General features: G+C 37.4%; 1 protein-coding gene across 3 annotated transcripts in view; it reads left to right on the forward strand.

The window, feature by feature from the left end:
• Inpp4b (inositol polyphosphate-4-phosphatase type II B) overlaps positions 1-26,219 on the forward strand; it is a 324,225-nt gene that overhangs the window by 94,568 nt on the left and 203,438 nt on the right. For all 3 annotated transcript variants that reach the window (XM_076863878.2, XM_076863880.2, XM_076863879.2), the window contains 2 exons: positions 19,024-19,135; positions 23,551-23,623. In XM_076863878.2, coding sequence (XP_076719993.1) covers positions 19,076-19,135; positions 23,551-23,623 — 133 coding nt within the window. In that variant the 5' untranslated portion in view covers positions 19,024-19,075. The remainder of the gene's footprint in view (positions 1-19,023; positions 19,136-23,550; positions 23,624-26,219) is intronic.

Below are 26,219 nucleotides of genomic sequence, written 5' to 3' on the forward strand. Positions count from 1 at the left end.
ACTGGCAAGCCCCCCCCCCCTTCTTTTTTTTTTTCTTTTAAAATTTTGGTCCTGGGGTTGAACTTGGGGGCACTTAACCACTGAGCCACATCCCCATCCCTTTTTTCGTATTTTGTTTAGAGACAGGGTCTCACTGAGTTGTTTAGGGTCTGCTTAGGATTGCTGAGGCTGGCATTGAACTTGCTATCCTCCTGCCTCAGCCTCCTGACCACAGGAATTACAGATGTGCACCACTGCACCTGGTTTAGCCCTCCTTAAATTAAATACAAGATGCTTTCTTCACAGAACAACTATGAATAGCTTAATAGATGCTGTCTTCCAAGAAACACAGTTTGTTTTCTAAACAATGCAGTTTAGAAAATCCTGATTTAAAACCACAGAAACAGTAAAGCATTTTCCAGAGAAATAGATGAATGAATGTTTTCGTGTATTTATCCACTTTCTTCTACCATAAATATATTGTTGAACACACACACTCCTGTCAGCAGGTGTGGGGTCTACACCCAAAAGAACACACTCTCATATCCCCGCCTTCTGCACATCGTGTCCCCTCCACACGTCCCATCCACCATCAATGACAGTCCCATGTCTCTCTAGACTCATCCCTCTGGACTACATAGACAACATTTTGTGGAGTTTGTACAAAATGTAAGGGGAAGGAATTGCAAAATGCCAAGCATCTCTTTGTTCACTGGCAGATTTTTTAAGCTTAGCTAAATAAACACACATGTACTTTCACAATTGCATACTTTAAGGACTCCAACTTGAACTTCACTCTTCTGAGAGCTCTTCCTTTGACTACTTTTCCTTTCTTGGTTAAATAAAGAACTATCAGATATTCTAAGTGTAACTCTAGTCAGAAATTTTAGCATCATTTTCAACTTATCCTTCCTAAAATTCTTGTCTGGTTATGTTTTCTATTTCCTTCTTGAAATTTCATCTTCCCTCTTCCTCTTGCCCACACTGGCCTCCAGCCTCCACAATGAGTGTGAATATGCAAACTCTTCAGCCAAGGTGCAGAAGTTTCCCTTGCAGAGCCAAGTGGGGGTCTGCTTTTTCTGTCTCATCTTCAGCCACACACATTGCCCTTGACACTGGCCACCGTCTCCGCCCTTTGATAGTGGCTATGGCTATTTAACATCAAGTGTGGAGTCAAGAGTTTCTGTATTTCTCTGGAATTCTCTCTTGTGTTCTTTGAGCTCAGTTTTCAACTTCAGCCAATAATAGACCACAGCATTGTATGTGCAGATGATCCACCAAAGTTTTTTCCCTACCCAGATGTCCATTTTGTTTTTTCACCATTTTTTTGTACCCCTTGCCCAAGCAATAGGTCTTATCCATCTAGAAAACTCTGATGTTCTCCAACTTTACTCTTACTAAAAACAAGAGGTAAGAGCCTCCCAGCATGTCAGTGAAAATGTCTAGCTATCATCCCTTCTCCATGGCTCCTTGATTTCCTGTGATCAGTTGACTCACAGGAGTATCTTATGCTTTTGAGTAGATGCTGGAAGGAGGTCAGAGCTCCTCATCCTGCTCTGGTTAATAGAGGCTTAATGATCACAATGAGGTCACATGTTTAACTGTGTTTCCTTTGCTTTTCTGTTTATAAATTGTCAGTTCTATTTACTATATAAGTGAGAGGTACTGGAGGTGTTGCTCAGAGGGCATATAGAAAGTGACCTGCCACTTGACACAGTGTCTTCCCCGGGACAGCTTGCTCTAGCCCATGGAATCCCAATTTTATTCATTAAATGTAATTCACAGGTGCCTGTTCTAAGCCATACTATTGCACGCTCCTAGTAAAACTGTGGCTAGGAAAGGTTATCTGTGATTAGGCTTCAGTAAAATAAAGGGAGAAGTCAAAGGAGAAGAATACTATTTTATTCATGGAAGATAGGAGAACAAAAAACACATGAAAAAAAATAAGATAAATAAGATGCTAAGAAAGCAGAAGAGAAGGATAAGATCAATGAGAAAATGCCAAAAAGGTTCAGAATAAGAGAAAAGGGAGAATAGGCAAGTTTATTTTATTTTATTTCAATACAATTAGCATCAATATAATCAGATTGTTTTTCTCAATGATGTGCTACAGTGGGGGATGGTTCCTTTGGGGGTGATCCACTGGATTCTCTAATCAATGTACTTAAAAGCTTATTAAATTTGCATAGAAAATGTGAAGTAATTAAGGGTGCTTCTTTATAACATTATGTTGCACTGATGCTTTTATTACATTCTGGGACAGCTTTATTGCATAGAAAAAAAAAGCTTTTAAAATTAACCCAAATCATTGAATGTAGGTTTAATTGGTCCTGACCTAAATGTTATGTTACTGGGCATTCATTACTTTGTATAAGAAAAGCAAAAGATTAACTTTTTGCAGATAAATAGTGAATGTTATCTCTAACATTGATACATGTAAATTAGAAAGTAAACAAGCAGTCCTTCAGAGCTTAACATAAATGTTGACCAATAAAAACAAATTCAAACTATCCTAATAAGCACGTTCTAATCCTTGTGTGCTCATGGAAGACCAGTGCAGAGAACTTGAATTTTATTTTATTTCTTCTCCCCCAGTATTTTTCGGAGGCAGTCTTTCTTAGAGAAAGCTGGCTTGAAAGTTTCCAATCTAAACTTAGAAATGGTGTTGAGTAGAAATTATTTTCTCTTATATAGAATCAAATGGAAGATTTTCCAGAGTCTCACACAATAAATAGGAGAGATGGTCTCTGAGGGATCTTGAGTTTGCTCGTTTGTTGGGCAAACATCCAACTAACACAAAATTTCTCAACTCTTGAGACTTGCCTCTTACACCTGTAAAAAAGGATTGATCCTCTGCTCAAGTGGAGAGGCCTCTAAATCATGGAGGATGAACCTGACATTGAAGGAAGTCACAGCTCCCTTGCCATCACCGGGAGTTAATGACCTTGCTTAAATTTCCCAATCCGTCTAGTAATGATATGAATACTGCTGAGATAAGCATAATTTATAGGTTCATACGCAATATTAAAAGGATCCCCTTAACTTTAATAGAAAAAAGAAACATTTTTTTTCTCCCTCCTCTTTCTTTCATTCCATCTCTCCTTTCCCAGAATCCCCATGAGTCCTTGAATCAAGTGCTAGTCAACTGATGTTATCATTTCCTGCCAAGTTCATTTGAAAAATATCTGAGACAATATTAGATATATGAAGCTCCAGGGAAGGAAAATGGTAAAATTACATAGAATTGGTTTTATAATATTTGTTATAAAATTGTATTATTTTTCTCAAAGATTGTCTTTGTAATATCTTTAAATTCCTTGAGTCCCTAAATACTATTTATAGATATGAACTGATGTAGCAAAATATTCTTTGAGTTTCAGGGCTAAAATGAATAACAAATGGGAATATTTATCTTTTCTGGAGAATGTTTTCCCTTTTTCATATATCATAGGTCCATTCTTCAAAGAGAATTTTTACGGACTTTCTACCTAATAACTTTTCCATAGGGAGATAGAGCTAGAAACCAGGGCTAATGAGTTTCTAAGTGGTAAGGAGGGAGTCCTTCTGAAATTGATTTTAGGCATAGGATGCTGGGTACCCATGAAACTGGAAGAGAAGTTAAAAGGAGAGAACAAGTAACATTTCATCATAGCTCATGAATACTCATTCCAGGAAAAGGTCCTACATATTCATAATCAGCACATGAAACTGAGGTTCCATTGCAGACAAAGTCACATCACTCCAAAGAATTGTGGTCCTCATTTTGCCACTGACTAGACACAGCAACTTCAGAACATAGATTTTTGTGCTTTAGTTTTATCCTCTCTAAAATGAAGAATTCCAATTAGATGAGCTCCTGATCCCTAGTGTTAGTTTCCTGAGGATTGTCTCCCTGTATGACTTAGTGTAGGGAACAGCAGGGACAGGGTGTGCAGAAAGTAATGTTTGCATTGCTTGGAGTTCCTGATTATTAATGATACAAGGAAAAGGTTTAATCTATATTAGATAACTTCTGTGTTCCTGGAAGATAACCCTTCAGGATCAGAACTAAAGAAGCCTATAGAAACAGGCACACATGGGAGTTCTCTGGTATCTTACCATTATCTGTAACTGGGAACAAGAATAGCATGTGCTTTGTAAGGTTGATTTGAGATGTTTTAAAAAGAATACATGAGATTCAATTGAAATAGTGCATGGTACATAGCCCCCAATATATACTGATCACTGTTACCACTCTCAGCGTCAACCCAGATATGTCATAACACTGAGCCCTGAAGAGCTTCTTCTCTTTGAAAATGTGTATCCAAAAACTCCCAAATTGGTTTTGGTCATAGACTCCCTCCCACCTACATGCCCAGCCTTTTTCAGTGAGTGATTAGGGCCAGTCTCATTGGGAGGATGACATTTGAGCATTTTTCTCAAAGAGAAAATAACCACCACGCAGATATTGGTTGGGAGTGGTGGTGATGGTGTTGGTTGGTGGGGGGGTGTTGAAGAATCAGAAGCATAGTTAATGCTAAGCCCCTAAAGAAGGAGTTTTCTTGGTTCATCCAAGGAATACTATTGTTCCATGAGACAAGAGTTGAATCAATAGAGTGAGAAGGAGAGTTAAATAAATGAGGCCAAAGAGGTAACAAAGTCAAGTTGGTTCAGGGATGAAATCCATCTGACACCTTCATCCTTTACACTGGCTAAAGCTGAGAGCCCTAGAAAGGTTCTGAACAGAGAAGTGGCATGATCTGATTTATGCTCTGACTTATGTCGTGAATGTACCAACTGTAGGGAGGACAAGAGTAGAAGCAGAAAAAACAGGTGGGAAACTCCATCCTAATGCAGTGAGGGGTGCTGATGGCTTGAACCAGGGAGGTGATTTAGAGGTGGTGAGGCAGAGTCCCATTCTGGATTCATTTTGAAAAAAAGGACAGACAGAAATTGATGATAGCATGGATGTTTAATATGAAAGAGAAAAATGAAACAGAAACGAATCTAAGAAGTTAGGTTAGATTTGGGGGAAGAACAGAGCTAATGCTGAGCATGGGAGGCTGCAGAGAAACTCTTTTTAAGAGAAAAATTGGAAATTCAGTTAAACGTTATCAAGTTTAGATGAGTTCAGTTTTTAAGAACAAACGAATGAAGAAAATATTGAAGCAACTCTTTGAAGCCTAGAAAAGTATTTTAAATTATTATCAAGAGAAGTACATTTCTGAATAAGCAAATAGAGAAAAATCATCATGAAAAAGTTTTAAAATCCATTCGTGAAAGAATATTTTAGAAGGTGTACAGTGTTCCCAGGAAAGTCCTTCAACACGTCAGTCTACTCAATTACAGGATGGAGAAGAAAGTACATCATGAAGGTAAAAACATAATGGTTTATATTTAAACACATTGAAAATAAGAAATAGCCATTTGACACTGCAGAAAACTTGATCAGCAAGGCAGAAGATGAACCCAAGTAGGATTCAAAATAGCCATATGCTTGTATTCCCTCATGTCTGCTGCTTCCAAAAAGGAAGTACCTTTCTCCAAAGGTACGACCAGGAAAATAAGTTTACTGAGTGTGTGCACAGTGTTGTTTTTTTTTTTTTTAAGTTGCAAAGTATCTTATAAGGAATGTAATATAATTATACCCATTTTATAGATGAGAAAAATTGACTTGGGATTGTTAAGTTATCTAACTCTACATTGTTGGTACATTCCAGTGAAAATGAAAAAAGAAAAATAAAGGATGAGAGAATAATTTATGAGCAGGGCAATTTATAAGACTGCAATAAAAATAAGCTTATTTGGAGTAAGATGGTCTCTGTTTAGTAATCAAAGTTATATTAAGATAAAATTTTCCAGATATTTATAAATGTAATTCATGGGAATTCTCAGTGAAGCAAAAGTAATAAATAATGGGCAATTTTAAGTTCTGTTCTGCTAAATTTTCAAGTTTGAGGTTTTCAAATATTTGGACTGAATGTTTGTGCCCTTCCAAATTCATATGGCCCCAACCCCCAATGTGCTGGTATTTGAAGATGGGCCCTTTGGAGTTGGCAAGAGATGAGTTGGTGAGGATAGGACCTTGCTCCTGGGATCTGGACTTTTGTAAGAACAGAAGGCTGAGTGTTTGTTCTCTTTCCCTCCTGGGAGGACACAACTAGAATAGAGCCATCTACAAGCCAGAAGGAGTCCTTACCAGAACCCAGCTATCCCTGTACCCTGATCTCAGACTTCCAGCCCCTTAGAATTGTGAGAGTAAATTTCAGTTGGTTGAGCCCCGCACTCTGTGATACTTTGTTACGGCAACCCAAGCCAACTAAAACCAAGAGTTCCTACATTCTTGATGTAATTTTTTGAATAGACTTTTATGCCCAAAATCTGATTATATCAACAATGTTTTCTTGTTTTTACCAGTAAGAATCAAAAGACAAAGGGTCACAGCATTGCTGTAGGTATGTGCCAAACCCCAGGTGCGGGACTCTGTTCTGCAGAATGGGGTTTATTAAAGTTCTCAAGGGTAAGACCTTCTACAAGAGATAGCCAGTGAAATACAAAAGGTGAAGCTGAAGGCTATGCCTGGAAATGTGTCATACTGCAGGATAAAAATAAAAACAGCACATCCCAATACAGGATGATGGTTTGTGTGACAGACATAGCTGTCCTTTGTCAGCTTCCCCATGCCTTTGTCAATGGGGTTATGAGAGTCTGTGCAGCTCATGCCCATGAACTCCCAGAGGATATAGTAAAGGCATTTTGTATTTGGATGCAGTCCTTGCCAAAAACACCCTGGAAATCAAGTTTTTGAGGCTGTGGAGAAAGTTTTGAATGAAAGCTTGACTATTCCTTCCAGAACTTAATGCTTCCCCAGTTTTGATTCAGAAAGCAAAGAATGCAATGGGAAGTAGTTTGGAAGCACATTATAGACCAGAAAATTCCAGATTATGTGAATAATATAATGGAAGAAGATGAAGATGCTCAAAAGACACAATTATCTCAGTGCCTAAAGAATAACTAAACTCCAAACATGGAGGAGAGACACATAGGAAAGGTCGTGCTGCTGTGTGAGAACACAGTCTAAGAGAACAAACGTAAGGAAGAAATTTAAAAGAAGAGATCAGCCCATCCCAAAATGTCTCTTGCCTGTAAGGAAGATCAACTAGTTTAACACAAGGCAAGTTTTCTCACAGTTTAGGAACAGGTTGTTGATAGATTTTATGAAGATTTTAAAATTAAAAAAAAATTATTGACCAAGCAACTAATAAATAAGTTACCACCACTTTGAGTTTTGGTCTTCAGAAATAAGTGTTAAAAGATTGGGTGTGGCCATGTGACTGTTTCCATTCTTGGATAAGGCCTAGCACTTCAGATGACTCTGTTTTTACAAAATAGACTGGGTGATGCTAAAAGTTACTCTTGACTCTTACATTCTCTGATTTTCACCAAACCTAATAACTGAATTCCAAGGAATCTATCTCAGAATAATAGAAAAAAGGAGCGGCTAGCACATCCAGGGTTATCTAAAACCAGCAAATCTTTTATTAGGAACACGTTTCATTATGCTTCTTGAAAATTTACAGAAGGATACATAGCAATCCCTTTTGAATTGAAAATTTTAATCCCATGACTTTCAAGTTTTATATCTTTCTACTTCCTGTTATAACCTCAGTCTGCCAAATACCCAAAACATATTTTTTCTTATACTGATTCTTTCTTATAGATAGGATGAAGACCTTTGAGTTATAATAGATATATCCACTAATAATCAGAATTCTTGGAATAATGTCTTAAAAGTGAGAAATTCAGAAAAAGAAGTAGGCAACTTTGCTGGGTACTTGAAGTTGAAAAACTAGTACAAGATGATTTATTTTTGCTGATCTTCAGAATTTATTTAACATGAATAAAAGCAATATAGTTTTTCTATGGCAGAAATATTGAACTTCTCTTTAATTACTTTTCTTCCTTTTAGGGGAAAAAAAACACCTTCTGTAAGAATCTTTATTGTTCAGTATAGACTGCTTGACCTATGAATCAGTCACATTTTGACCTCTAAAATAATTACTAGGTGATTTGGTAATGCATGACTAAGATCATGTAGTTCAATAAGTTAAAACCAAAAAGTGGGAACTTTCAGGTCTTTATAGTCCTTTAAAACTAGTGCCACCCTGTCTTGCATATGTCACCTAGCTAAGCTGAGTTTCTTTATTGTGACTATTAATGGCTACTGTTTCTCAGGTGCTTTGCTATAACTTTAGTCTAGTTCCTAGGTCATCCTTCATCCACATGGCCAGTCACCCTGCTCCCCTTGGTGCACCCCATGCTCTGACCATGGTAGCCTGTGCTCCTCAGCTCTACTCTGATAACCTGAGGTCCACCCTCAGCCCGGTGCCCCTCCCTCCGTCATTCTTCTTTATTTCACTGGAAGCTGCCCTCTCCCTGTAGCCCTGCCTTTCATACCTGAGATAGGATAGGCATCTCCTGAAGTTACCCTGGACTGTGGCTCATGGCCTCAAACCATCCAGTTCTTCACATTACTGAGGTCACCCACAGATATCACCTCCCCCCTATTTCATGAGAATTTTAGCTTGTGACACCCTGGGTCTCTCTTCAGCGCCACTCCTCTCAGTTCCTGGATTCAGGACCACAAGGATGACCTTTTCAGTTCATTAGCCTTTCAGGATTTTCTCCATCCTACCTCAGCAACTGGCTCCCAACGTCTTCCCTGAGTCTCACCACTAATCCCCCGGAGTCTCCACTTGAAGCATCCCCCTTGCCGACTCCCCCCTCCCCACTTCTGATACACAGGCTCTAGCTGCTCTTTGCACCTACACACCAAAGCTGTGCTCCTGCTCCGTCCTTCATGGCCCCTCCCCATATCCTTTCTTATCTAGGTGAAGATTCCACAGCCCATCCCTGAGAGATCACAAGACAACTCCCTCACATACACCCTCAACTCCTGTGCCTCTCTCCTGTTACTGTGTTCCCAGAGAAAGACATAACCTCATTAACTTATCAATGAAAAACAAGAACTACAGTAACAAACTCTGGCGAAGCCCATGTTTAGCTCACCCACTCCACAGGAGCTTTCCTGTAGTTGAGGCGGCTTACAGGTTGCATGTGAGCCTGTGACCCCTAGCTACCTGGTTACCTAACCGCGTAGCCCCACATATTTCCTGGGTCACACTCTCCCAATCTCTGGGAACATTATCTTCTGCCACCTCTTTGCTGAAACCTCCCTAGCCTCTCTCCTCTTCCTCTTTCTCAGCTAATTTATCTGGTTTCTGTTTCACAGAGAAGAGGAATCTAACAATTTCCCAAGCCAAATTTACCAACTTGTCTGCGACTTCTCTGCCTTCCCTCCTGCTTTTGACATGAACTCTGGCTTCCTTTCTACAATCAGTGCTTTAGATTCCACCTCTCCTTACCTACCCAGAAGGTCACTACAGTCACTTTTCCGCTGGCCTCATTAAGTATTATCTGGGAGATATCTGTCAGTGTAAGACAGTGCCACACCTGGCTGCTGTTTCCTTCCAACTCATGCTGCATTTCCCTGCTCCTCTTTGTGTCCAAACTATTGCAAGAGCTGCCTCGGCTTCCCCTCTTTTGATTTGTCTTTTGAATCTGCCCTCCTCAGCCTCTCATCCCTGCCACTTTACCAGTGTACTTTATTCACTGGTCATAATCTGTAGTTACTCCATATTGCTAAATCCAGAGGATAATTCTCAGTGCCCCCTTAATGGCCTGTCGACACAACGGGTCAGTTGTTTGCTCCTTAAAACATGTTTTGCACTAGGTACTGGGACACCAGACTTTCTTTTCCTCTTCCTAGCACTGTGGCCCCTATCTGTTTCTTTTCCTGTTTGCTCCTCAACACCCTGACCTCTAAACATGGAAGGGTCCTGTTTCTCCCTTTAGTGTAGGGACTCTTCTCTTTTCACTCTTCATTCATTCTCCTGTACCCAGACTCAAAGCTTTTAATCGCGTCTATGCTTCTTTATTTGTAGGGGGATCAGACCCAGGGGCTTATGCATGCGAATTGTGCATTCTTCCAGGGATCTCTTCCCCAGTCACTAGCATTGATGTTCTGATGATGCTGATGCTTACATCTCTAAAACCTCCAAAATCACTCTCTTTATCCTCTCTCTCAACTCATTTATCTGGTTTCTGTTTCAACAAGAAGAGGAATCTGACAATTTTCTACAGCACATTTACCAACCCATCTGCACCTAGTCTGCTTACCCTCCTATGTAATGAACCCTCACTTCCTATCTGAAATCCGTGCCTTCTCTACTGTGGATGGTTGACCAACCCTAGGGCTCCTGACCTTCACAATCAACTAAGGTATGATAATTCAACTTTGAATAATGCCTCAAATCTAAAATATGCAGAACTGAGTGCCTCCCATCCACTGTCAACCACTCCCTCTGAAATCCTGTTCCCTCACAGCCTCCCCTTGCAGGAACCTGCATTTCCCGCTTCCCATTGCTTGGGCCCAGATCCCTGTGGACTTGGATTCCACTCTCTCTCATCCTTTTCATCCAACCAAGGACAACAGTATGTTATAAGCTCTCCCTTCAAAATAAAACTAATCTCTGACCCACCTCGTGCTTCTCCAAATTTCTCCTGACTCATCTAAATGATCTTTGGTTTGTTCCCAACTTCCCCTGAATATGATGGGAAATTCACTTTCTTCACAGGCTTCTCTTCTATGCATACATAGTGGGATAGACACTCATGTAATTTCATTTCGGTGACTGGGGTAGCCATGTCTGAGACCCAGTCCTAGCAGACTAGAGGGGGAAGTTCTCCTTCTGGCCTTGAAGAAGTGAACCTTGAGAGTGGCCTCAGAACGGAGCATCATGCAGGCTGTTAACTTGCAAGAAAATGGAGACCCAAGTCACACAGCCACAAGGAAATAGATTCTAGCAGTCAACACAGGAAGTGAGTTCTTCCATGAGCGTCTAGCCCAGTCTAGATGTATTTCAGCTAGTTAGACCCTAAGCAGAGTAGTCTGGCTGAATTTTTCTTTTGCAGAAACTGTGAGATAATTAACGGGTGCTGTTTAAACACTGAGTCTGTGGTAATTTGATATGCAGAGATAGAAAACTAATACATGCCTCTCTGACTTGGTCTCCCTGTCCCCTCTTTCCTACCTTCTTAGCTTTAGCCACATTGGCATATGCCATTCCTGGATTATGGCAACCATATTCACTTAAAGGCGTTTGGACCATCTGATTCTTTCTGGAAAGATCTTGCTCCAATTAAGATATATAGCTCACTTTCTTCTTTTCCTTAGGCATGTGTCCAAATATCATCATATTAAACAGAACTTTCTCCCAGCCCCAAAACAGCTCTCCTCTCTCTACCATTTTACCCTGCTTAGATTTTGTTCTGGGAATTTATCATATTCTGATATATTTCTCACTTGTTTACCCCTAGAATGTAAATTCCTGAGGGTAGAAATTTTTGTTTTCTTCTCTGTTGTATCGTGCATGGAATAGTACTTAATAGTACAAGTAGGTGCCAAATAAAGGTTGAAACTGATGTTTTCTATAATTTTGAACTTATTTTTATATTATATGGAGTTTTGTGCATTTGGAAAAGTTTTTAGTAGGATATATAAGATTAAAGAAAATAAAAATTTGAAAACCAGAAGATTTTATAATTGAGTGACAGAGGATTTAAAAAAAATAGAAATGCAATTAAGCATAAAAATATAAGCAATAAGAGTTATTCAGTTTCAGAGTGCTTGCCTCCTGTAATTTAGAACTCTTGAATTTTTGATTGCACAGGTTTGAAATACATTGTACTTTATAATTACGTTCAAAAACTGTATAAGTTTGACCTTTTATACTAGCTTTTTTTTACACTCTTTCTTACTATTAAAAACTGACATAAAATCCCAAACCACAAGAAAACCTGATAAAAGTGTACAATTGAAAATATGAATATTAAATAGTGTTCCCTCATTAATATTTAATTGATAATTTAATACTTCAGTTCTCCATGTGTATTGTGTATGAATGTTTTCACAGTGTTTAACAGCATTTTGATTAGTTTTATGACATTTACAAGCCATTTATGTAAAAAAAAAATTATTGAAGGAGCAAAAGCAAAATTCCTTAGCTGTCAGTATTGTTTTCCCTTTGCCATAAAGATTTCTCTCTCTATATGTAATTATTTTGGTATTAAGTATCACCCTGCCATGTGTGTGTGATCTCATTATTCAATCCCTGCTCCTATTTCCTTTGTCTCTCAATAGCCTCTGCTAATGTGGAGTTTCTCTTCCTTTCTTTCCCTTTTTCTTACTCAAAATTAAAAATGCAAGGAAATAAATATGATAAAACAAATTCAACAAAAATCTAAGCAGTGGCTTCTTTTCCTAAATCTAAATGTAAGCGATTTCAGGCAGGAGGAGGCCAGTTGATTTACACCATGGTGTGGGGAGTCATTGGTCCGGTAAACGTATTACTCCCCCTGAATAAGCATCTTCCTGTCCATTCTGATGACAGGAATGTCATTTCCATTGTTCAGGTGGAATTTCTTCTTCTTCTTCTTTTTTTTTTATATGTGAGATTTCTAAGGTTTTCAGGTGTTTCAAAATCACAACAGATGGGATAAAATCCACACTTTGACTCTGGCATCCCTAGTAAATGTCAGAAATTAGGTCTGGTTGACACAGAAGAGGATAACCTTTTAATAAATATGGCTTTTATATTCCCAGACCAAATTGATGTTTTTATTGTCTACTAAATTATCATCACAGAAAATGGCTATGTCCTTTCTCATTTATTTGATTTCATGAACTAACAGAGTAAAACTGACTTTTTATTGTTGTACAGTTCTATGAATTGTAACACGTGAATAGTTAGGATACAAAAACTCTTTTCTCCTGCCCTGTTGGTTCCTATGTCTATCCATAAAACCTAGCAACCACTGATCTGTTGTCCATTACAAAGCACTTTAATTTTTAAGAAAGAAACGAATAATTGGATTCCAAATATTCATTGCTAAATGTTTGTAGATTCATCATGTGTCCTGTAGAACCCTCTGGTTTCAATCTCCCTAGAGGCCTTTTCCTGGATCCCTGTCTGTTTACACCAATGCTAATCTCTGCATTTGAGGCTGTGTTGGGTCTAGGTCAAGGGATACGGGAGGGGGAAACTGCAGCCTCACTACTGGCCGAGAGGTGTTTGAGATGCTGGTCCACCTCACCCCCATGTTTTCCTGATGCTGTTTTCAATCTCTCAAATACTGTAACTGTTCCATGTCCAGGGGTTATAGTTGTGTTCCATGTGTGTGATGGGCTACAGTGGGCTTCTCCTACGCTGCCTGAAGCCCTACTGGCTGAAGCCCTACTGGCAGATCAAGATGTGTGATTAATTCTGATGTAATTTTAGTTGCTTTAGCCTCCTGACAATGGCATTCCCAGGACGCCCACCTTGTTTTCTCACTTTGCTGATGGGTTGATTCTTATCCAAGGAGACGGTTTATATTTCACTTTTATTATTGAAACAAGTTTCAAAATATAATTTAACGACAGATTTTAATAGTGTCTGATAAGGGTGAAATTTGTATTAGAGGTATTCCTCATTTTGGGGTGGTTTCATTTTCAGCATTAAAAAGAGATCTACAGTCCTAAAAAAGGGATGGTTATTATTTGTACAATGTACTCTTGAAGATTTGTGGCCCAGGCTGTGTAACTGTGTTACTTGTTATAGGATCATTTTTATATTTAAACCTAAAATCTGTTATTTGGGGTTACATAAATCTTGTGAGGTAAGTGGATGGTTTACAGTCTTCGTATTTTAAAGCTGGGAGACCTTTTTAGAAGCTGAGCTGCCTGTTCCCAATTACAAAGCTGTTTACTATATAGGAAACCAGCACCTTGGCTAGGAACTTTGGTACTTAAGGTCCACGGCGCTTTCCACCACATCATACTCCATTATTTAATGATGTGCGATGAGGTGGATCAATTTGAACCCAAAAATACTGAGCTGTCTGTAAAGTTGACAGGTCGTGATATCAGGCTTTGAAAGACTGTTGCTATCTAGTCCCTCCTCTCTGGATAGGGATTGGGCTGTGTCTGAAGACTTTTACCATGAGAAAAATAAAATAAAACAGTGGAAGCAGAGCTTGGCAGAAAACTTGGCATGGATGGAATGGAAGGGAAAGATACTAGAGAACAGAGATAGATTCTTCAAGTGTAACATAAGAGATGTGATCTATCTGGATGTTGCTGTTGGGAAGAGATACATGTAAGAGACATCATGGGAAAAGAATCAGGGCTTAGTGACGGGAGGATAAAGAAAAGGCAAAGGGAGGAGTGCTTTCTATTTTGGTTTTAGAATAACATGCTTTTGCGTGAGTTTGGGTTTGAAAAAATGAAGGGTTATGTGTCAAGCTTCTAGAATGTTCAACAATGACATCAAGACCAAGGTAATTTAGAAATACAAATTGGGATTGAACTGGGAATATAAAATTGTGGTCCATCTTACAAGAACATTGGAGTTCCATGACAGTGGGTGGAATTTCTGCAGGTGAATCTACAAGGAGAAAATATTAAAAAAAAAATCCCACAACTAAATTTTGGTGTATGTAAGCCAATCCTATTAAGAACTACTAAAAGTTTTATTTGGGTATAAGTTTGAAAGAGTTTTATGGCTTTGTGAATTTCATCTAGAACAGAGGTGTTCTTACTTACACATAGAGAACTCTCACTTGCATGAGGTTAGCACTGCTGTATAATTGTGCCAGAAAAAAAGATCATCAGGGTGCACTGACTGACTGACTGACTCTGTTCGTTTATGGCCTTTGTTTATTCTCCTGTCCGGGTGAGCTTTTCATTTTCTAGTTACACGTCTAGATGGTTTCAATGTCAAGCACGTCTTGCAGCTGCAAATTCCTGGGTATGTACCGGTGCTACTTCATATTCACAAAGACTGACAGTGCTAATGAGGCTTTTTCCCGGATGTTTACAGAGTCATTTGTTGGTTTGCATCTCTGCGACATTTCCAAAATAGAAAAGTTATTTACATTTTGCTGTTTAACATTTCTGGAACTATTTTTCTTTTCTCCCTCTCTCTTTTCCCCCCTCTTTTCCTGTAAATAAGGGAGGTGAAATAGGTGGGGAAAAAAGTTTAGAGAATGAGGTACATTAAGTTGTACTTGATTAGAACATTTTGCATTTTGTATATGTACTTCTAAAATATCTATGCATGTTTCAGCATATGAGATTGAAAATGTTAGGACACTTCAGGAAGTCATTTTAAAAGCATATTTTAAAGAGCTTATTTACTAATGTATTATGTACCTGAAAACCTAAGTGAGAAAAATGTGTAGATTTGTGTTGCCGAAATCCCCCTTTCTTGTCTTCCACATCTTGTTGGCATGCTTAAATATTTAAGTCTGATGGAAAGAGGACCTTTATGTTGTGGTGGAAATACTACAGTGGCCGTGAACTATCCACTTTGTCTTTTCTTATGAAACTCTGCTTTCAACAGTGATAATGATCCAGCATTACAGTCTCTGAAATGACAGTTTCTTTTTCTTTTCTTGGTGTAGATTGAGATATTTCTAAGAGCACTTCATCTTATTGTCACATGAATTGCTAGGAAAGGATCTGAAGATTGCTTCTGTTTTGGGTTCAGTTAAATTTGTTTTTCACTTATTCCCCAGGTTTAGCACCCATTTGGTTTGGTTTGTTTTTGGGGGGGGTGAAGTGGGACGGAAGGTGGGGATTAAGGAGGAGAGTCTAGAATGTGCTTGAGATTGTCCTTAGTCCATATTAACCTGTAATGGCCTATGATGGCTCTTATGAAATCATAGAAGTGGCTAGAGGATGGGGTTCAAGGGCCAATACTGTGGAATAGCTGTTAGAGACCTTTATTTTGCAGTAAAAGGATCTGAAATGCAGAGAAATGAAATTATATGTACTTGGTCACATAGATAATTAGTAGCTGAGATGGAAATAGAACTTGGGTTTCTTGATTCCTAGCCTAGAACTTTCTTCAATATATCTTCTATGCAGATATGATGAATTTCTATTGGTTAAAACATGATGGAATTCCAGTGGTGCATAATGGTTAAGCTATTATTACTAAGCTTCCCCAACTTGTTGGGTGTATAGGTAATTAATCATTTACAAGTAAATTTGTTTTCTAAATCCCTGTGATGTCATCTTTAAATGGACCTTCTGGAACATAAATATTTCTTTTGTGACTATGCTTATTGAAGAGAGGCATTGATATCTGTTGTGTGTAGTAAATTGTTATACTAAGAATCGGCTTCTATATTCTATATTCTAATTCAGTGACAGGGCACTATATGGGTTGTTTTGAATTTATTTAACCTGGCTTCAACATTTCATCTTCTACAAATATGAGATGAGGAGATATACTTTAGGGTACTCCAAGGAGCTGTGTATCTAAAATGATTTGGGGGAGAAATCGACTCTAGAATTCTGTGGTATCACTAGATTAAGCAAATTCCTGATTTTGAATCTACTTAGTGACTAAGTAGAAGCCAATAAGAGATAAAACTGGAAACCCAGAAGGCAGACAAATCATTGAACAAGTAGCTAGATAACTACAAAAGAGGGAATAGGTAGAACTATAGCTCAGAAGTTGATTTCCATTGTGTATTGCTTTTTTTGTGTTCTCAGCATTTTGAAAGGTTTACTTGGACTGCGATAGTTATATATCTGTAAACTTTGTGTGACCAGGAGTGTGGGCTTCGTACCATCATTCATTATCACTAAGTCTTGTATCTCCAGTGAGCATTCAGTCACTCTTGAAATGTACATGCCATGAGATCCTATACTCTTTTTACTGTACTCTTAGATATTTTTTTGAGTAACAATTCTTAGGAGAATCACATTAAGTATGATTTGATGCATTAATGTCATTAACGAGTCTGTTGATGCTGCTCCTATATGAGTACAACTCCTAGGCACTGTGATGAGCACAGAATTTAATCCTTGAGAGAAAGATTGAATTACAAATAAGGAAAACTTAGCCTCATATGGTTATGTGACTGCCCAGCCCAGTCCTTGAGATGACACTTGTCACCATTATGACAGATGTCATTTTAATTATTACACAGCCCTGGAAGTGGCTGTGAAAGCTTTTCCTACTGTTCTAACTCATTAGGTATGTTATTTGGATTAGTTTTTTTAAAAAAAATTTTAGAATGTTATACATAGGATTTACATTCCTGGAAGTTAAGCTAGCTTAGTTTGGTTAAGGAATTATTTTTAAACAATTCCTTTTGAGAAAAAAGATAATATTATTCATTTAGATAACTGATTATTTTTATGGGAGGAGTCTGCAAATCTCTAGTTAAAAAAAAGAACTTAATACTATCAATGAGGATTTTTATTACACTACTAAGTCTGGAAGAATCATGCCAAGGTATGCCCCACAATGCCTATGATAAGTCATTTTGTCATGTTAAAGTGGAAAATGATGTAATGAGTTATTTAAAGCTATCCCAGAATTGAAGCTAATATAGTTTTCTACAGTATCACAGATTATAACGTCTCCTATGTGTATCTTCATGGTGATGAATGTTTGAATTCTCTACATTAATGTCAAATAATTGTGTCAATATTATGATAATTGCCACTGATTTTAAAATAGCCAACTAGCATTTTACTTCATATTTCAGTGCGAATATTGATCTAATAGTGAATAATAAGTCAATTATTTCCTATATCATCTCTAGTTTATTGCATTTTGACCTTCATTGTGTACATTAATATTTTCCTACTCCAATTTTCGTAAAAACATCATTCAAAAGGTGGCTTTTAATTTGTACCCTTTATTTTGCTGGAAAAAATGTATCATGATCTACTAATGTTGTTGTGCTTCCTTTTCACTTAGTTTCCTCATTATTTTAATGAGTCTTTTTTGTTAAACGTACTGATTTTTTATCCCTCTTTTCTGATACCTCTTATAATAATATAGCAACATTTAGAAGAAATTGGATAAGAGAGATAACCATTTTTACTCTGATTAAAGTGAAAAGCAAATTTCAGAAAAGAACATAACTCAAAAAGAAAATGAAGTGTCACATGATCACTGTCATTCAGTCAGAGTGGCTAGAGAGAAGGTACAGCAGCATGTCAGACCTGTGGGGTAACATGCTACCTACTTTCACAGTAGGACTGGAGGGAAACATGTTTTTATGTGTCGCAGTGTTTCCATGGTATAAGGGCAGCACTTATTATAAAGGTTTTCTTGCCCAGAAAGAGAAACAGAAGAATTTTAATGTGTGGTGGTTCATTAGTTTATCTTTGGCTTCCATAGTAATTGCCAACCATAATGTTTATGCTGATGAAAATAATGATGATAAAAGTCTAATAAAGTTATCTTTAAGTTTAGAAGAGTTATTCAATGACCAATGCACTTGAGGAAGTCTAGACCTGGGGTTGCTATGTTGTAACCTTGGACTAGTCTTCCTATCCTTTTGTGTTTCAACTTCTTTGTCTGAAAAATAAGAGGCTATACTAAATAAACTCTAGGTTATGTTCTGCTTTGCATGTGCCTTAACTAATGTTTGCTAGGAGAGAATTTTCTTTACCTTTTTATCTTAGAAGAAAAAAATACACTAGGGAAAAATGTACAAAGTTAGATTTTGTAGCCAGTGGCTCAGCCATAGATGGATACATGGTTATTTATTTTCGTTTCTATTTTCTGGGATAGGCAAGTACTCTAGGTCATGCAGTTGGGATTAAGGGACAATGGTTTATGCTGTTATAGACATTTGATGGCTACAGGTTGGAGACACAATGTTCTTTCCCTGAGGCTGCTCCTGAGACTCTTTAGGAAGACTTCTATTCTTGAAGTAGCTTTTGATCTAGTTTATCTCATAAATTCATTTCTAATTTTCATTTGAAATTAAAAATACCAATACAGGTAATATAATTTGCTTTTTTTTTTTTAGCAGATATGTTTAAGACAAGGTAAATAACAATTGCTACTGATTTTCAGAAACAAGTGTTATTAGAACATGTTTAGAGGAAGAAGATTCTTACCTCTGAATTTCATTGATTTGTGCTTGCAGAACTTCAGATGGTGGCAAAGTGGTTGGCACCATAGAAGTCAGTGTCGTGAAGATGGGGGAGATCGAGGATGGGGAAGCCGACCACATCACAACAGATGTGCAGGGACAAAAGGTAGGATTGCAATCAGCTCCTTGCACAAATTAAATTAGATATGATCAGTTTTGCCAGATGCCTGTATCCCTAACACTCTGTGGGGTTTGAAATCTCATTATTCAAAAGCTAAATGAGAATCAGCTCTGGAATTGAAGTGCAACATGAGTGTTTCATCCTCTGAACCAGAGGGTCCATTTGTATGGAACGAGGCAGGGCTACGCACCATTCAGAAACACCTTTCTCTTCACTGCCAGCTCCCTTGCTGACATTGCCTCTTCTCAGTTGGAACAAAAGTATTGATCATGGTTGCATTCTGTCATAATTAACCCTGCATGAGATGCACAGAAGATTCTGGGAGGGCTTTGCCAAAACATAACCTGCCTCTCCTCTCAGAGCTCTCATTGGAAAGAGATGCAATTTTAATTTGGATTTCCTTTTTTATGTGATAGAAGGCAGATTTAACAAGAACTGCGTGCCTTGTGAAATTGTACAGAGAGAGGCAGGAAATAATATATTGCAGAGGGACAGCTCTAGCGGAGGGACAATGCCAGCCAGAAGCAGCTTTTTTTGAAGCCCATAATAAAGGCTCAGTGCAAACAAATATGTGTACAGGATTTTCTCTTCCTATTGCTTCCTTTTCCCTAAGAAAGAAAAACCTGATATAAATATTAACCTAAATTCCTTTGTTAGGAATGCAGTTGCCTATTTTATGGAAGCAATTGAAGCACAGGAACACACTTTAAAAATGCCAGTAGGATTTTTCTTTTGGGGGGGGAGGGAGGAAAATGAATTGTTTTATATACTTTAATACCTACCTTTTCATAAGTGAACATTTTAAAATTATAAGACCACTGTGATTTTCTAGTTTATTTTTCTTATCTTGGAGCATGTTCAATTTTGATACTTAGGAAACATCGACATGAAAGAAGATGTTTATCCAACATTTAATTTTTTTTTCTTCTTTAATTTCTTTTTTTTTAATTAATTTTTATTGTTGGTTGTTCAAAACATTACATAGTTCTTGATATATCATATTTCACACTTTGATTCAAGTGGGATATGAACTCCCATTTTTACCCCATATACAGATTGCAGAATCACATCAGTTGCACATCCATTGTTTTACATATTGTCATGCTAGTGTCTGTTGTATTCTGCTGCCTTTCCAACATTTAATTTTTATAAAATATCTAAGACTTTCAAAAAAATACTTTTCTTGTACCAGAATCAGCCAGCATCTTCTGTGTTGCCCCTAAACTTTGCTACTCTTTATTCCCTCACGTTCCCATTGGGACATTATTATATATCATAAAAATATTCCAAGAAGGCCTAAAGTTTAAATCAGGTCACTTGCAAATGTCAGGGCTGGGGTGAGGTTTGGCAGGAGCTCCTCATTGGCGTATGTTATCTCTCATGTACATTTAAGCAGATAGTAGTGAAGCCTGTTTTATTCAGCTTGTGCTGTCATAACAAAATACCTTAGACCAGGTGGCTTTTCTGCATTCAAGACCCCTGTCCTGGTTTGGACCCTTCGTTCCAGCATTGTTCCCTTTGGAGTCCCATATAAGATTCATCTTAATCACCATCCCATGATCTCTTGTATCAAGTTTAGGGAAAGATGATTTAGATGTAAGTGGGGGACTGGATGCAGGAGTAGACAGATTACCATATGTGGACCTGTAGCCATGGACCAGGAGACCAGTAGCAGAAACCCTTCGCATTTCAAAGCAGAGCTGCTTTCCTGGCTCTAGTCCCAGCCACTTCCCCTTTCTCCTCCAGCTCACCCGCCCCTCGCCTCCAGACTGTCTCTGTTGGAGATAGTACACACTGAATCATGCTCTTTTCATAGAGAGAGAACTTGATACCTAGGAAAATGCCCCACCTAAGTCCTATATTATACTTCTGGCTCAATCATCAGAACTTTAAAAAAACAAAAAGGTGTAACTGAGCTATTCTAGAAATAGAAGGCGGCAGTAGACACCAGGAATGAGTCATAAGTTGACAAAGAAGGGCACAAACCAAAGATGGCAGCATCTCTGTCGTGTCTGGATTTTTCAAAAAACTGACCTTTTGTGAATATTTTATAAAGTAACTATCAAGTCTTTTGTTAATCCTTTAGAAAACTCATTATTGAGTGAAAACCATATTAAGATGCAACATGCATGATATTTAGAAAAATATGTGGAAATAACTTTTCTTAGTGTTTTCAAAATGTGGTCAGAATTCTTGGGGGTATTATTTTAGAACTGCAAATGATGGACCCTTCTGTAGATCTGCTAACCCCAAATCCACAGAAAGGGTATTAACACCATTTGTTATTAATGGTGATTTAGGTCTTGAATGATTGATATATGTGAAAAGGGAAAGTAACTGAAATAGAAGTCATCCCTAAAATAACATTGTTTTTACTGCTTTGCCTAATTTGAGAATGAAGGAGTGGAATTTCTGTTAGCATTGTAGTTTTTTCCCTGAGAGTGACGCATGTTATCTCTCATGTACCTTTAAGCAGATAGTAGAGAAGCCTATTTTATTCAGCTTGTGCTGTCATAACAAAATATCTTAGTCCAGGTGGCTTGAACAGCAGGAACTTACTTTCTTACAGTTCTGGAGGCTAAAAAGTCCCAGATTAGTGTGTCTATTAGTTTGGTTCCTGGTAAGGAAACTAATTAGTATTAGTTAATTGAGTACCTATTCTGGGATACTTTCTATTTTTTGCCTGAATCTAAATTTTGAGAGCATTATAAATAACAGAATTTTAAAATACAGTAAAATTGCAATAGAAGAAGACTGTTAGGTCAAAATAGTCCTAAATATTTGCCTTCCAGTTTGGATGGGAGATATGAGTATGTGAAGGTCACATTCCTGTGTCCACTTTGCAAAATAATACACTCCTTCTATTAGAAAACATGAAGCCATCTTTTATCACAAGGAGACAGACTGCCTCATATAGGAAAGCTGTGTCAGAATAATGGCCTGGTCTCTATAAATTATGGACTTTACTCAAAGGGTTCGATCTCACCTTTCCTGTAAGTTATGTTGATAATGTTCTTCTTTTGGAAATGAGGATGTCTTGTAGCTGTATATCTAGTTATTACATGGAAGGGTATCAGGGACAAATCATGGGAAAATGTCCAGACCCATCTGAGAATATTAGGTTTGATTGGTCTGTAAATAGCCATTATACATGCTAGAGCAGAACATTGATATGATGAATATAGTGTTTATGGAAGATTATTTTAACAGCCCTGTAGAGTCTGAAAGGAGTAGAAGAAATATAGGAAAGAGGAAAAATAAAGAATTTTAAGTATGTCCAAGCATCATTGCACATTGCTCCAGTGATTTGAGAAGTGCATTTCCAAACTAGCTATGGGTTAAAAGAAGGGAACCACCTGTGACTTCCAGTTGATCAGAAAAATGATTCAGAGGGTATCAAATGTTAAGAGCTGTTTGCAGTTTTTCATTCTTTCATTTAACTGGGACCTCAGTAAAATAGTTACAAAAGCTCATGTTTCAGCCAACCACAAAGTTACTGTGTAATGTGATGAACATTATGATAGAGGGATAAGTAGTAGACTGTAAAAATACAAAAGGCAACATTTGAATCAGTGCTTTGATTTATATACCTACCTCCTCAAAGTTTAAGGAACATGAAACAATTCCCTCTTTAATGGGAACCTCAGTGTTCATGATTCCCAACGGGGACCAGGCCCTGAGGACAGACAGGCCAGGGGTGGGAGGAGACAAGTGTAGAATAGCTGGGAAGTTGCCCAAGGAATTCTGGTCCAACCTCCTGGGAGGGTGATCTGGTTGTATACACAGTATACTCACACCGATTCGTGTCTTCACACATGTACTTTGGATAATAATGATCATCACATTCTACCATCATTTCTAACTCCTATGCATTCTCTTGAGCTCAGCCAAGCAAACCCTACAGGAGGATGAATGCTTCCCATAGATTAACTCACCCAAACAACTTTCTAGGGTATTTTTTTTCCTGCTTGTTTTGTTTACATTCCCTTGTTTATAGCTGGTACATATTGCCAGAAAATTCACCTTCCTCCTTCCCCAGAATCCCCCCACTTGCAGGCTGGAGATAGAAGGAAACTCATATGAAGAAATGAATTCTAGATCTGCCTATGTGAACCCTGGTCTCTTATCAACCTCCTGTGTCCTCTGTTAGTTACAGTTCCTTGGGAACATTAGGATATTCTCCAAATCTTTGGTTTCTTCCCTGCATAGCCTTCAACCAGAACTGAGATGTACTTTATAATTGTATAATACAAATGTCTTACATATAAATTTGAGCAAATAATCACAAATTAAACAAGATTCATAGTAGAGATATGTTTTTCTCTTTTATAAACAAAAAGTAATTTCATTTCTCATCTTGATTATTTTCAAATATATTTCTCTCTTTTATTTTCTCTTAGTGTGCCCTGGTATATGAATGTACAGCCCCAGAAAGTGTGAGTGGAAAAGATAACTTACCTTTTTTGAATGCAGGTACGTAACTCAGTTTTTGGATAATTATATGAGTGTCAAATGAACATAGACTTGAATTTTCTATGAATTTAACTCTGAAAATGGGCAGTTTTGCCAGAGAATGACTTCTGAGCACTTAATAAATGAACTGGGAATCAGGTAGAGCCAGCAGAATAGAGACAGAGTATACAATTCCATAGGAAACATAGACAAATACCTTAGCTATATGTAGAAGACCTCTTGGCCATGGAACTGAATATTATATGAAATATAATATTTGTCTGTTACTCATAGTCATGTATTGCAATTTTAACAAACACTAAAAGACAAATAGAAAGAGAACCTCTTATCTAGTTTGACTTTCTAATTATATACTTCATAAAATGATGTTGTTAAAATGATAGATGAGGGGTTGGGACTGTGGCTCAGTGGTAGGGTACTTGGCTAGCTCGATCCTCAGTACCACACATAAAATCAATCAATCAATCAATCAATCAATCAAATAAAAGGTATTGTGTCCATCTACAACTAAGAAAAACTTATGAAAAAAAGATAAATGAATTCAATAGGAAAATTCAAAACCACATTTGAATATCCTCAGGCAGGTGTCTGCTACTCATAGTCATGTATTGCAATTTTAACAAGGCATCAAACAATGTATTAAATGCATTTATGTATAAAATTAAAATGTGTGGTGTGGTTAGGATATGTGTGATAATATGGAATGTCAACTTACATAACTATTTTTGAAGGATAATGTAAGTTAATATGACCATTATCAATAGATAATAGATAATGGTTGCCATGGTGACAGGCAGTATACCTGATGCCTCTGACAGTCCTGCAACACCTGTTATGGGGAAGGTGTTACCATTGCAACACTGTGCAGATGAGGAAATCGTGAGGTGTCCCCCACCTGGTAAAGAGTAGTGGGTACAGAATTCACACCAGTTTCTGTACTAAGGCATTTGTTCTTGAGTTCCAAGCCATGCCACTACTTCCCAAGTTGCTGTCACAGTAAAATAAGTCTTCTATATTTTTCTTGTTCTGCTGTGTTATTTACATTGCAATAGCAACATAGATAGCATGAAAATCAGATTAATGAATGGTGCAGAACTTCAAAGACTTACTAATATATAACTTCTAAATTATTAGCTGTTTATTAGGGGCAGCTAAGAATAGGCACTGGAGAAGAGAATACACCCTTTGACTGTATTATACACACAAAGAAATCAAATTAAATTTAATTGAGAAAACATGTAAAAAAAATCAACCCTACTTATGCCAAATGAAGCATTATGTCAGAAAAGAATAGCTGCTTCTCAACCCTTGAACAAATAGTATGGGAGCTTTTTGTTTGGATGGTTATTTTTTATTGAAGGTTTAATCTCAGAAGTGATGTGAATAACAGTGTTGAATGGTCTACCCAGACAGCTAGATCATCCATAAACCATAAAATATCTGATAAATTATCAGTATGGTTAAATATCTGAAGTGTTAGCAAAGGGTCTTGTTCATGTTTATTTTTTCATCTGAAGGTTTACTAAACCTTTAGTCCTTTACTTTAATATGTTCATATGATCTGTTTCATTTTATGACATGTTTTCTTGAAAAATGATTTTGAGTGTGACAGATATTGAGTTCATGTTAAATACAATTGGAATGACTCATGTTATCACTCACATCATCTATACTATAATTATCATATAATTGAAAGTTTCATTCTTGTTAAACCTTTACCTTTCAACACACAAAAAGAAATGTCATTTTTAAGATACTGATTGGTTAAAGTTCAAAGCAAAAGAGAAAATTTACTCCTAAGTAAACAAATGTAGGACCGAAGGTATAAGTTACAGAGGTAGAATACTGGAAAATGAATCCACACCTCCTAAGACCTAGGTCTAGAGTCTGTATGCTTTGGAAACACATATTCTTTGAGATTACTAGATCATTGCTTGTTATGTGTACATTATAAGACAAAGACAGCAAATGTGGAATTCATGGGAACAGCTGAATTCTGCACTTAAGTCACTTACTTGGTGGAGTGAAACACTGTGGGTTAATGTTTTTCTCCATTCATGGTGGTGACAGTTGGTGGTGATATTCCATGTTTTTCTGAAGCTATTACTAAGTGTCTTTAGTCCAGGGAAACCCAAGGAGCTTTCTGACCATAGATTATTTATCACAGATATTTTCTGAGTCATTTTATATTAGGAAAGATCAGACTAAAAGAAAGTCGGTGTCATAAAGGCTAGGTTTTTAGAAAGTTTTAAAAATACTAGCTAAGCACTATACATAAAATATCTCTGTTCAAAATAAAAAGTGCATTGTACTGGCATAGAATATGTATGACTTTGGCCTGTGTGTACCTTTGTCTTTTGTTCCATTTATTTATCTATATAAACTCAGCAACTTTGGAATAAATCCATTAAACTCCCAAGTGGTACTTTTTTTTTTCTTTTTTAATCTGTAGGCAAAGGGAGCTATTGACATTCTTCTCAAGGCTTTGTATTAATATATTATATGGAACTTGCCAGTCTCCAGTGAGTTATGAAGTACTTTTTGAGTGAGTGGGAGAGAATATCATATCTCAGTGTACTCTTCAGTATTCTATTTA

Source organism: Callospermophilus lateralis, chromosome 8, assembly GCF_048772815.1.
Source record: "Callospermophilus lateralis isolate mCalLat2 chromosome 8, mCalLat2.hap1, whole genome shotgun sequence".
Classification (NCBI taxonomy): domain Eukaryota; kingdom Metazoa; phylum Chordata; class Mammalia; order Rodentia; family Sciuridae; genus Callospermophilus; species Callospermophilus lateralis.